At 37.4% G+C, this 14,219-nt stretch overlaps 1 protein-coding gene across 1 annotated transcript; it reads left to right on the forward strand.

Annotated features, from left to right (window-relative positions):
• Positions 1-284: 284 nt before the first annotated feature.
• stc1l (stanniocalcin 1, like) lies at positions 285-13,983 on the forward strand. Its single transcript, XM_053644735.1, has 4 exons — positions 285-697; positions 810-952; positions 1,067-1,278; positions 13,451-13,983. The coding sequence occupies exons 1-4, from the start codon at positions 586-588 to the stop codon at positions 13,770-13,772; spliced, it is 789 nt and encodes a 262-aa protein (XP_053500710.1). The 5' UTR covers positions 285-585; the 3' UTR covers positions 13,773-13,983.
• The last annotated feature ends 236 nt before the right edge of the window (positions 13,984-14,219 follow it).

The following is a 14,219-nucleotide window of genomic DNA, read 5'->3' on the forward strand; positions in this document are numbered from 1 at the left end:
CTGTCAGAGGTAAAATAACAAATTAATGCAAAGATAGGCTTTTCATTCTTGTAATTTGCCTAGGCTGTCAAATAGCATTCCTGCCAGTGTCTGGGATTCTTAACCTTAGGGCCTGCACTAGGAATGGAATGAACCTTTTTGTAAATGTTCACTGGGTAAAGAAATGTACAAATTCTACTCTACTCAACCCATAAATGTACCTCCAGATTACTGTTTTGTTTTTAGATGTATTGAAGGTCATAATATAGACAGATATATGTTACAGGGCAAGCACTTATCAAGAAGTTCTGAAAGGGGGCAAAAAGGAGGCACAACAGATTTACTGGACTCGCTGGAAACTACTCAAGAGACCTTAAATAAGAATCATGAATATTTATGAGACTATGGAAAGTTTTTTGATAGGTTTAGGTTTGACCTACCTGTGAGATACTTATCTCTGATTGAGGAGGCAACCAGAAGAATTAATGACCTGTTAATCTAAAACGAGCAAGCTTTATAAACCAGTGTTTTCCTTCTAGCCTCAAACAGAAAAAGAAGGTCTAAATCCTTAATCGGGAAAAGACACATTTGTCCAGGGTTACAAAAATGCTCCTAAGAACTGGCTTCCTCATATTCCTTCTCTCGGCTTTATCTGCCTTTGAAATAGAGCAGTATGCACCTGCAATAAGAAAAACTCGTTTCTCAGTCAGCAGTCCATGTAAGTATTCCATCTAGTTTCCAAAATATGTTGCATTTTGTTCAGTTTGCTCACAGAATTACACAATTTGTATTGTTAAACAGTGTTTAAGTTGTTATTTCATATGTTCTAGCGGAAGTGGTCCACTGTGTGAACAGTGCTCCACAAGTGGGTTGTAGCACATTTTCCTGCCTCGAAAATTCTACCTGTGACACTGATGGTATGCATGACATTTGTACCATCTTTCTCCATGCAGCAGCAGTTTTTAACACCGAGGTAATAAAATAAAAAAGTAAATTACTGTATGAGTTACAATGAATGATACTTGAATGACTGATTAAATATATGAGAAGTAATTATTTAATGACTAAGTATTTGAATCTCATGTAGGGTAAGACCTTTTTCAAGGAGAGCATCAAGTGCATTACCAATGGCATCACCTCCAAGGTTTTTCAGACCATCCGCCGCTGTGGCACCTTCCAGAAAATGATTACTGAAGTGCAAGAGGAGTGCTACAAAAAACTGGACATCTGTGGAGTAGCCCGCTCAAACTCTGATGCCATTGGAGAAGTGGTGCAGGTGCCCCGACATTTTCCAAACAGGTAAATCTAATATAAATTTGTCAGTATCTCTGATCAATGGTCCTTAAGGATATTTTTACAAGATAACACAAGCAACACAGCAGCACAATTATTGATTGAATTAAGACCTGTTATAAACTGACATCTCATTTGAATGAATGTTGACAAAATGTTGGCTCAGTTGGTTCTAATAAGTGGTACGGAACACTGGGTTTTGGGTTCAATTCCCATTCAGGGAACCCACCCCAGCCACTAGAGGGTTGCACAAGCCAGTGCACTCTCAGTGCTGGGCTGAGCAGCTGTGAGGCGGGAGGGGGAGTACATGTATTATATGTTGGAACACTGTAAAAAATACTGCTGGGTTGAATATAACCCAATTTGGGTAAATTTGTAATCCAATTGGATCAATATACTTTACCACACACTGCATTTAATTATTGGGTTGATCTTATTACCCAAAGGTTGGGTCATTGTGACTCAGCCACAACTCTGTGTTTAGCCTACACATGATTATTTTTGGACCAGGTGAGGAATTTGAATAGAATTTATTTTAAAAAATAGAAAAAGAAATCGAAAGTTTGGTTGTACAATTTTAGAATGTATATTTTGTTGTTTTTAAAAATGTACTTTGAAAAACTATTCCAAAAATGAATGTTTGTTACAAGAATCATGTTAAATTAATGCAAGTTAATTTTATACAACATAAATAATTACACAATTGCATTTATATATGTATTTATACATGTATTTCTACAAAATGTATTTTATTGAAAATTATACAAAACACTTACAAAATGCATGCATGTTTAAATTACAATTAACAAATAAAATAACACCTTAACAAATAATAATCACATGAATACATTAAATGATGCAAACCATCAAAAATATACTAAATATTAACCAAAGGACAAAGTAATACATTTGTCTCACAGTAGTGAGTCTCATGGTAGGGGCTTCCTTAGGTCTGCTTAATGATATGCACCCTGGAGGGGAAAAAAATCATTTTACAGCAACTGTCATCTTAATAACAAAGTCAATCCTGTCAGGTAAGGATTCCACCAGTGTTTATAAACATTTCCTGTCAATTTTGGCCCTCTGTCCACTGACTGCGCTCAGGAGGTGTTAATTTTTTTTCCTTCTCTTGATGTTCCATATAATAGATTGTGTTCTAGTGATTTTTGTCTTTTATTTTTCATAATATGGACATCCACATCTTCTGTAAAATGAAATGAAGGTTTTGCTTTTCAGTGTGGAATGTTTTTTGCATGTCATTAATCAAAAGAACTATACACATCTAGGTACCATGTATCCTCAACTAGGGGAGTGCACATTTATTAAAGTACTTTTACAGTAACTGGAAAAATATAAGATGAGTATATCCATCAAAAGACTACACCAGCGTTTGTTTGCTCTCTCTGGGTTCAATGGGCAGCTGGGATGAATCATGAAAGTAGAGCTACAACAACTAATCGATAAAAATCACTTATGAAAATCGTTGCCAACAAATCTCATTCGAGATTCGATTAGTTGGTCTGCGCGGTACATTTACTCATTACGTTACTTCTGTTTCGAAAGCACGCTTCGGAGAGTAAATACTAAAGTTGTGTCCCAAATGACGTACTATACACTTACCCTATGCGTTATATGCTCTAGCGTCTAGTGCAGTGTTTCCGCGGACCCCTGGTGGTCAGTGGTGTAATTGCAGGGGGTCCGTAGGAAAGTTTTAAAAATGTTTAAATTTTTTTTTTTGTTAAATGTATCAAAATATATTCAAATGAGATGTCTTAAAATTAATCAATTTTGTTATTTGCGTGCATTCACAAGTATCACGTTAGTTGAGCTGACAATCGTTCATTGATGGATTTTATTTGAAATTTATTTACAAATTAAATGATAGTTTGCAAAAACCTATGAGTGGTAGACAAGTTCAAGTGTTGCATGGATGGATAAAATAAACAAAAGATAATTCAGAGAGTCAAATTAAATGTCACACCAACAATGAAATGTAATTGAAATTGTTACTGGTACTTGTAATCACTGGGGAATGACAGGTTCTACCAATCAACCAGGGATTGCTAGGACTGTAGAATTCAGTGCTTTTTGTGCATCCATAAAAAGTAATGCATAAATTTTATATATATATATAATATATATATATAACTTTTTATAGATGAAAAAAAAACACAGAATTAAACTACAGTCCTAAATGAATAATATATTCTGGTGTGTGTCTGTGTGTATTGGGTTCTTGGGGTCTTATATAATTGGGCAAATAGTTGTGTAAAGTTTTAGTCTTAAGTTAATATTTGTAACACTCAGTGTGTGGATTTAATTTAAAGTAAATGAAAAAATGGTACTGGAAGTTTGCCTCGCCCCATCCGATTAATCAATTAATCGCACCCCCCCCCCCCCACCATCAGCCAACTAATCGATTATGAAAATAATCACTAGTTGCAGCCCTGCATGAAAGAAACTCTCTCTCTTAGGCTGATTGCCATGCACAATCGAGCTGCAAAAGCAGGGTGTCCGCATGTCTTAAATCCACAATTCAAAAGTCTTAAAAATGCAATCGAACCGACACCGTAAAGCAGATTTAGATTTTATTTTCACTTTTTGCTTTTTGAGATGGTAAACTCGTGTGACTGTGTTGCTCTGAGTGTGTGCGGCTCCTCGGTGTTTCAGAGCGGCTTGGTTTACAGTAAATGCCACTCCACATCTCTCTGTCTGTGCTGTGAGTTTGAGTCGCTTTTAATCTGCATTTGGACATGACACGTGCCAGATTCACTTTGGTTTTATGTTAGCGTAATCTTAAACATTTTTGTGGGCAGAGGTTTACAGAATTTCACCTGAATGGTAATAAGAATGAGAATTTTTTCTAAACTGTTGCCAACTAAATTGAGGTCTTCCTGCCGTTTTCTGCCAAAATAAAAGCTACAAGGTCTAACATATAAAAGTCACATATATATAACTATTGTATTTGTACCCTAAATAAAAAATGTATTCTTCAGTGCAATAGTAATTATTACAAAATAGCAAAGGTTTATATATATATATATATATATATATATATATATATATATATATATATATATATATTTTCTTCTTTACAAAAAATTCTGTAAATTTATAACACTACTTGTTACGCATTACCCTGGCATAAAATTACCCCCCAAAAAACCTTGCAAACACTACTTTGAGGGGGTTTCTAATACAGCTGCTGAGAGAGTGATGGTAAATTTGACATCTTTTTCTCTTCTGACTCCATTTCTCTATATTTTTTCCCCCCTTGGAAAGTCATGGGAAGGAAATACTGGATTGTTTTTCTTTCACTGTAGGTCAAATATCAATGCAAAAAGGATATTTGCTCTGGTTTCCTATATACCACTATAGAAGTTTAACCCTGCTATAGTTTACTTAAAACCAGAAATGGATGTATATGCATGAACACAATCCATTATAGCCGATGTATAGTGTAGCATGATGGAAGTGACGTGCAGGTCTTAAATTTTTTGGGAAATCTCTTGAATATGGTATTATAAAGTATTAAATTTGAAGTGCGGATACCTGCAGATACCCCGAAAATGGAGGCCTACTTTTCCTCTTATCTGAGATTGTAATGATCCCAATGGCATAAAATCAACCAGTGCTACCCAGTAGCATTTCATGATATGCAAAACAGCTGCTTTCAACTTTGTTATGAAGCTGACTGAACTATGTCAGGAAGTGAATCAATAGATGGACCGTTTGTGCAAAATACACATGAAGATAAACTAAAACATACTGCATCGCCACTCTCCAGCACCAAACACTACATGAGGTAGTTAAACTCCTTCAAAGGCCATATTGGCACTCATTCATGCAGATGCTTCAAAGGCTCAAGTTGTATTATTCTCACATTCACAACAGACTAGAAACAAATCCAAGTGACTCACTGACATCACCAAACTGTCAGTTTCTTCTTTTGTCATGCTTTTCCAGGCTTTTACTGCAGCCTCTTTCCGTCATTGACTACATTTACATGGACAGCAGTAATCTAATTATTGACCTTACTCTGATTAAGATAATAATGTGATTAAAGTGTTTACATGAGTCGCTTTTAGAATACTCCAGTCATGTACCCGTTTTACATGTTTTAGAACATAATTAGATTAACAGCCCATGTCATTACGTCACCGCGCCACGCCGTCTGACGTCCCCCCAGAATTTCACATATCAACATACAGTTTGTCTACGTTATGGTACTGTATACAGTTTTGGGTTTTTTTTTTTGTTTTTTTTAACGAATGCTTTAAGTACAGTTAATTATTTTTCATGTTATACGTGCTAATAGACAAGTAATAGACAACTGCTTGAAGCTGTGGGCTGCGTCTCAAACCGCGTAATTACCGTCTATATAGTAGCCGAGATACATGTATCTTTCCCCACTACAGGCCTATAGTAGGAAAGTATGCGGTTTGGGACGCGGCCGAACTCTCTTGTTCGCCATGAAACGTAAAACTGCCGTGTGTGATCGTGTCCTGTTGCAAAATGCGGTGAAAACTCTCACACGATGTTCATAATGTGATTAAGGTGTTTACATGTCTGTAATACACGTCCATAATGCGACTAAAACAGGAGTACTCCACCTGTCTTAATTCGATTAGAGCTTAATTCGATTATGACCTTAATTAGATTAAGGTAAGTAAAAATTGCTGTTTGCATGGTAGTTTCTTAATCAAAGTATGGTCTTAATCGGATTAAGAGTGGATTGTTGTCCATGTAAACGCAGCTATTGTTTGTTTTGGGGGGGGGTCTCCCTTCACTCTCCTTTTCAGAAGGTATAATGCATGGTCAGTTGGGTTAAAGTCTGGTGATCTTGATTTGGCTAGTATAAAACCTTCCACTTTTTCGTTGGCAGTGTGTTTTGGATCGTTGTCTTGCTGCATGATAAAGTTCCTCCCAATTTTAATTTGGATGCTTTTCTCTGTAAATTGGTAGACAAAATGTTCCTGTAAACTTCTGGATTCATTCTACTGCTACCAATGTGAGTTACATCATGCAGCTGTGGCTCAGGGGGTATAATAATAGTAATTATTGTCCACTAATAATTGTCCACTATTAATAGGGTTGACGGTTTGATTCCCAGTCCACATGCCGGCATGTCCTTTTGGCAAGACACTGAACCCCAAGTTGCTCCTAATGACAGGCTAGCGCCTTGTGAATGAAAAACAGTGTAAAGCACTTTGAAGAACTGCTAAGGTTAAAAGCCTCTCAATAAGTGCAGACCAGTTACCACTTACATCATCAGAAAAGATTAGTGAGCCCATTCCAGTAGCAGCCATGCCCAAGCCATGACACTACCCCACCATGCTTGACTGATGAGCTTGTTTTTTTTTTTTTTTTTATCATGAGCAGATCCTTTCTTTCTCTACACATCACCTTGGTAGAGGTTAATCTTGGCTCCAGAACTTTTGTGGCATCAAAAAAAAATACAGCTTCATCTCTGTATTTCTTTGCAAATTCCAATTTGGTTTTCCAATTCTTACTGCTGCTAAGTGGCTTGCATCTTGTGGTATGGCCTCTATATTTCTGTTCTCAAAGTCTTCTTCAAACAATGGATTGTGATACCTTCACCCCTGCACTGTAGAGGTTGTTGTGATGTCACTGACTGTTATTTTTGGGTTTTTCTTCACAACTCTCACAATGTTTCTATCATCAGCTGTTGTTGTTGTTGTTGTTTTCTTGGCCAACCCATTTGGGATCTGTTGCTCAGTACACTAGTGGTTTCTTTCTTTTTCAGGACATTCCAAATTGTTGTACTGGCTATGACCAATATTTGTGCAATGCCTCTGTTTGATTCTCCCTCTTTTCTCAGCTTCAAAATGGCTTGCTTTTCTCCCATAGACAGCTCTCTGATCTTGCTTATCCTTTTTAACAACAAATGCAGTCTTCACAGGTGAAGACTAACAGGACATCCCAGGGTAACAAGAAAGATGTTTCGGTTACATGTTCCAATATTTTTTTCTCTACAAATTGGGTGGTCTGACACGAAATGTGCTATATTCTATGTATTTTAACACATCGACATATAAATACCAGGAAAGAAAAGCTGAAATTCTCTTCTCATATTCATCTTTTGATCTCAAACTCAGTTGTCTTCAGTCTACAGCAAAAACAAATGAATTTGCTTTGCTGTTCCAATAATTTCAGAGGGAACTGTTATAATGGAGGATTTTGAAGATAAAATAAATAAGATGGCATCCTACATCCAACATGGACCTCAAAATGTTAGAACTTATGATGCTGTTGGCAGAATATTCTTTCTCTTCTACCGAAAGTCCAACCTAGAACTCAATATTATGCATGAGAAACTTGAACATCTGACCCAGTCTAAATGCAGTTGGGACACCAATAATTACAATAAAGTAGAAGAATCAGAGTGTAAGAAATGTCGGGCCCAAGTGGCAGAAACTAAATTAACTGTAAATCTTTCTCCTGGGTATGAGAGCTATTCAACCCAGCTGTCACGATTTCCCCTTTTGGCAGCAAGCTCAGAGAGATGAGGGGGCGCGTGCATGCACGAGCTACGTGCACGAGTGCTCAGCGAGCGCATGCTCTTCGGATGTTGACAACCGTGACCTTGTTTACTGTGGACACGTGCGTTTGTTTTGTTTCTGTTCTGTCTTCTCCGTGTTTTGTCATTGGTTGTTGTTCTGGTGTGTGGCTTTATTGTTTTCAGCTGCCAGCGCTCAGCGCTGATTATATTCGGGATATATACCGCTCGCGTCCCTGTACACCTCGCGGAGTATTAGATTAGTTAGTATAGTTAGATGCGTTGTGTGTTATGTTCCTTGATAAATTTAGTTAGGTTAAACTTTAGATTAGTCCATTTGGTCCACGCTGGTTTTTCCGCTCCAAGTTCTTAGTACGAGTTTATGTTTCTTGTTTTGTGTTTTGACCCTGTGTTCTATGACCCCGACTCTGATTCCTGCTTTGCCCCGTTTATGCCTGTTTGCCGATCATCCGACCCTTTGCCTGTCTTGACTACATTTTTGGATTACGATTTGGATTTGTCTGCCTTTGTCTCTAATAAATAAGTCTTTTCCTGGACCTGCTTCCGTACTCAACTCCCTTACGTCTCGGGACGTGACACCAGCAATAACCTTGAGTAGGGCTCCATTCTGCTTTATCATCTTCCTGCTCTGAGCATGATCAACATACAGCAGGGCTTCACTCACATTATTTTTCCTACCCTTCTCTGCACATCTCACCCTCCCAAGATGGACTGAGAAAACTCCATCGTTGTACTCCTCTGGTGCCTAGACAGAACAAAACAGGTTTGCTTCCCTGGTCACCAAGGAATAGCATATTCAAATAAACTGCAAGTAATATGGCACACATCCTTTCACTGTCACTGAGAATTTAACATACATGCATGGCACACCTCCACAGTGAGCTAAAACATTCTATCATTACAGATGAGTTGGACAAACCACAGCCCTCTACATGCAGATGCCAATCATGTTTTTATGATTCTACATCAGAATCTCAGTGATCTCATGCCCATCACCAGGTTCAAGAAATCTGCAAAGGCCCACAGCTTGATACACTTGCAAAAGACATCAAACATTTTGACCCCAAAAACATAAATATAATCTTCAATGTTATGGTTGAGAAATTAAACATTGCCTTGTTGACTTGACTTACTCCACTCAGTGATAGTTCAGTTCCATCTGGACAACACCTTCCAGAACATCTATCCATCCATCCATCTTCTATACCGCTTATCTTTTTCAGGGTCACGGGGAACCTGGAGCCTATTCCAGGGAGCATCGGGCACAGGGCAGGGTACACCCTGGACAGGGTGCCAATCCATCGCAGGGCACAATCACATACACATTCACACACCCATTGTGTGTGAACATGCAAACTTCGCACACACAGGGCCATGGTGGGAATCGAATCCCCGACCCTGGAGGTGTGAGGCGAAAATGCTAACCACTAAGCGCCCCCTTCCAGAACAGTATGTGCGTTTATAGAGACACTTCTAGCTTCAATACACAACAGCTTTAGCCAGCTTTATGATGCACTAGCCGAAGAGTATTGGTCCTTTGCTAATGAGACTTCCACTATGATCTCTGCATTGAACATCAAACATGATCACAATGAGCATCAACCTGATTTTTACAATTTAATAGGACCTGCACATTTTTATGGAGCATGCCTTCAAGAAGATTGAGTATTTAAGTCTCAGTTTTTACAGCCGAATGCTACTATAGAGGACATATTTCTATGAAAATTTCAGGTTTGCATCTGGTAACCCACCAGAGATATTCGACCCAAAAATAAGGGAAATTTTTAAAAGAAATGCACTTTCTTGTGAAGTATCAAACGTGAAATGTTCTGTATGCACAAACTTAAGTCTAAGGAACAAGAATGTGCAAAATGTTTATATATGTCTATGTATCTTGGAATGTGCTCTAGAGATCAATTTTTGTTCCAAGGAGCTAGGACCATCCTTAGCTGAGATATTGAGGTTCCAATAAACAGCTGTATAACCAATATTTGTAGTGTGTCATAACACAAGGATAGCCATCATAGTTAAACCATGTAAAATAAATAAATAAAAAACTAGTGGTTTTGCAATGCCAATACATAGAGGTAATTACTCCAAAAATGGTTGAGTGGTCCAGGCAACCAGGTTGAGCAACCTGTTTTGGACCACTTGAGATGGAATGACCCGCACATGAAGACCTCATGTTTGAGAACAGTCTTTATCGTCTCTCTAGGGATGCAGTTCTTATTATAGAGAATGTTATAGAGACCACAGTAGAGTCCATTTTGTTCATTAATTTATATTTGCCTTAAATTAAGGCATAAGGATGCTATAGTTGAAAAAAATATGCATTATCCATTACTATAACAAAAATGAAGCCTTTACTCATGTTGTAATGTTACCAACATGAAGAATCTGAGATCATATGCAAAGTGTAGGGTGTGACCATACATATGAGAGCTAAGGTTTTCCTCAAGGTTTTCCTCAACTTTTTCCTCAAGAACAGTAAGTATGATGGAGCTGAGATTTGGTAGGCTGCATTTATATGATAATTTGTAAGTGGATTTTTGATGATGACTTGATTACTTAAAATAACATGGCCACCATTGACCAGTTTTCAGCAGGCATTTGACAGGGTTAACACTGAGCTATCATTGTGAAATGGTAGGTTCAGGTATAATGATATTATTCAATTCAATTCAGTTTTATTTGTATAGTGCTTTTAACAATGGACATTGTCCCAAAGAAGTTTTACAGAAATGTATAAATTCAGGATATATATTGAATTTACGCCTAATGAAAAAGCCAGAGGCGTCAAGGAAGAACTCCCTGAGACGCTATGAGGAAGAAACCTTGAGAGGAACCAGACTCGAAAGAGAACCCATCCTCATCTGGGTGACACTAGATAGTGCAATTATAAATACATGAATCCCTTCTATAAATTTGTTAATACTACATGGTCAAATAGTGCACTTGTGTCACCAGGAAAGTTCATTAATTTTTACGTGAAGTCTGTTTTGTTGAACTTAGAAACTGTTCACTGATGGAGACTTGAGTGCAAAACTGTTTGTGGCAATTGTAGTCCTAAGGCTATCATAGCAATTGTAGTCCTAGCCATCATAGCAGAGCTGTTCAGATTAACTGAGGTCCAAAGCCATTTTTATGGTTTTTAAGTGTTTCCATCCTCAACAGCAGCAGCAAGTGACTTCCAATTGATGAGATTTCCAGCCAGAAGTAGGGCATCAGGATGGACCAGGCAGGTCCAGAGAGCAGAAGGGGTCAGGATTACTAGTATCTCAAGTGATGAGCTCTCACTCAAATTGGCCACTAGGGGCACTATTCATATTTTTGCACACAAAAACAATATCTCTACACTACCCTACAGTATATGCCCGATATTCACAATATTGATAAATTGATGAATATTTATCTTTTGATAAATATTCATCAATTTATCAATATTGTGATAAATTGTTGATTTATAAACAATATGACTGCCACACGTCAGTCAATTCTAAGGAGACAGAGCTGGATTACTTGGCAATATCTTGATTAACAAGACAGAGTTACCATTAAGCTATTGATATGAAACTTGAATGATGGTTTCAGGGAGGCACCTACTAGTAGCTGATGCAGTCTCACTTTTTAGCTAATTTGTATAATATGCAAAACCTACTTTTGTGAACTAATCATAGGATTTTTGCAATTTTCACTAATTTGGTCTCAAACTACTCTGCAGAGTGTGATGCTCAATGATCAAATCAGGTTGACCTTGGTAAACAATATGGCCACCTCACATCAATCAATTCTAATGATGCAGTGACTAATTTACTCAAACAGCTGTAACTCAAATTCTTACATGGATTCGTGCATAACTTGAAAGGCATGAAAGGAGAAGCTAATGAGGTAAAAAAAAAAAAAAAAAAGAATGCTGGATGGAAATACCATATGCAAATAATGCACTCAATTGAGGTGGATCATTTTTATATTCAATTAAAAAACATGCGCATACACAATGGAAACAAATTTACTGAATAAATTCCTCAATGCACATCCAAAAAGTCATGTGACTTTTCCTCAACAAATCATATGATTGGTTAATTGGCTGATGTGATTGAATACTCACTGCATGTGGCCAACTTATGCGTTCTCCATCTGGTTGCTTTTTTTCACCACCGTAGATAAGCAAATATACATGGTATGATATCTGTCAGTTTTCATACCACGGTATACCGTGAAACCGTTATACAGTTACAACCCTAGAAAGATGGCTGTTTCTCAGGAACTGTAAGTCTGATCGAGCTGAAATTTGGTAAGGTGCATCTGTGGTTGTCTAAGTAGATTTTGATACTAACTTAATTACTTGAAGAATATGGCCACCATCGGCCCATCAGTATTCAACAGGGATTTGACAGGGTTTACATTGGGGTGTTGTCACAAAACTTGAGTGGAAGATTTGGGTTAGGACCCTCTACTATCTGATGGAGGCTCAGTGAAATTGGTCACTGGGGGTGGTATTCATGTTTGTGCACACAAAAACAAACATATCCCTTGGAAATAAGCACTACAGTGAAAATTATTTTTTATTTTAATGTGTTTATTGCCTTTTGGAGCCACTTGAATTTGTGATAATTTACATAATATACAAAACCTACTTTTGTGAAACAGTCTTAAGATTTTTGGCCAATCTTCACAACTGTGGTGTCAGAGTGTGAACTTCAATAATTATCAAAAACATGTCATTTGTAAACAACATGGCTGTCATACATCGATCAATTATAAGGAGACAGCTGGATTACTCAAATCTGATTGGTGTTATGGAATTCATGATTGGTGATATGGAATTGAACTGACTTGAAAAGATATGTTCAGTACAAGGATATGCAGACATCTACAAAGGATTGGGCGTGGTCATTGAAAGGGAGCAGAGTTAGGGTCAATTAGTTGTTTCTCAACCAAAAGTCCTTTTAAGTTTAAATTTGGTGTGCTTCATCATTCAGCTAATCTGCAACTGAATTTGTAAAACACTATTTGATTACTTTGAAAATATGGCTGCCTTCAGCCAATCAGCTTTTAGCGCATTTCACACAGCTAGCACTGAACTGTCGTCATAAAACTTGATAAGTATGTTTTATATATGGTCTATTTACTGTTCTACGTACCTTGGAAAGAACTGACCACTGGGGGTGCTATTTGCATGCTTGTTAATGTTGGATATATGACATTCCTTGCATATTTTTCTAGGCTATATTCTGAGTCAACTGTACATTTAGTAAATGCAATTTTTGAAGGTGGTCATTTTAGTACAGTTTAGAAACTTAATAGAAAGAACATACCCTGTTGTGCTGATCCAACCTACATTAAAACAGACAATTTTTTTTCTGGTTTTCAGCCTGGGTGAGAATGGAGAAAATTGACTCATGTACAACTAAATTAGCAATACACCAGTGTTATAGTTGGTGAAGCTATGGGGTTTATTCTGAAATTGATTTTCTATTTATTTTATGCAGCCTAGTTCACAAAGAACAAACACCATTGCTTTAACACTGTAATTTTAGCAAATGTCTGACATCAGGCATTTTTCATCCTTAAAAATATGCTCCACATTTTCTTTGATGATTGAATGTTATAACTGCTTAACTGTTTGTGTTGTAGGTACTACAGCACACTACTGCAAAGCCTAATGGACTGTGATGAGGAGACAGTGGAAGTGGTCCGCTCTGGGCTTGTAGCTAGGCTAGACTCTGACATGCTCACCCTCTTTCAGCTGCTGCAAAAGAAGCCCTGTCCCCAAGACCTTGGTCATGGTACCACTGGTATGGATGGCCTTGAGGGCTTCCGCTGGCCCATGGGAGCACCCATGTTCAAGATCCAACCTGATTTGCACAGCAGGGAACCAAATCACCTCTTTGCCAAGAAACGTTCAGTTGAAGATAAGATACCAAACACCAAGATGCTAAACACATTAAAGAAATGATTTAGGAGAAACCTTTTTTTTTTTTTTATCAGCCATGACACATGGTATCCAGAGTATTACTTCCTTTAGTGTTGCCCTATAGCAACAATAGTAAAGTACTTGAAGTTATAGAAGCCTCAGACTATGAATTAGCATCTTGCAAATGACACTTCCTTCAAATAAATGAATGTCAAACAGACTTGCGTATGTGGTTTCTGACACTGTACGGCTGTTTATTTTTTTATGTACAACCCCAATTCAAAAAAAGTTGGGATGCTATGTAAAATGTAAATAAAACAGAATGCAATGATTTGCAAATCTCATAAACCCATATGTTATTCACAATAGAACGTAGAAAACATATCAAATGTTTGAAAAAATTTAAGGAAAAAAATAAGGTAATTTTTAATTTGCTGGTCACAACATGTCTCAAAAAGTTGAGACAGGGGCTACAAAAAGCTGGAAAGG

The sequence above is a fragment of the Ictalurus furcatus genome, chromosome 16, assembly GCF_023375685.1.
Source record: "Ictalurus furcatus strain D&B chromosome 16, Billie_1.0, whole genome shotgun sequence".
Taxonomy (NCBI): domain Eukaryota; kingdom Metazoa; phylum Chordata; class Actinopteri; order Siluriformes; family Ictaluridae; genus Ictalurus; species Ictalurus furcatus.

Excerpts from the sequence above, each read along its gene's own strand:
- stc1l (XM_053644735.1), top strand. The coding sequence starts at position 586 with ATGCTCCTAAGAACTGGCTTCCTCATATTCCTTCTCTCGGCTTTATCT. Across the intron at positions 953-1,066 it reads CAGCAGTTTTTAACACCGAG|GGTAAGACCTTTTTCAAGGA; the intron begins GTAATAAAATAA and ends AATCTCATGTAG. Across the intron at positions 1,279-13,450 it reads CCCCGACATTTTCCAAACAG|GTACTACAGCACACTACTGC; the intron begins GTAAATCTAATA and ends TTTGTGTTGTAG.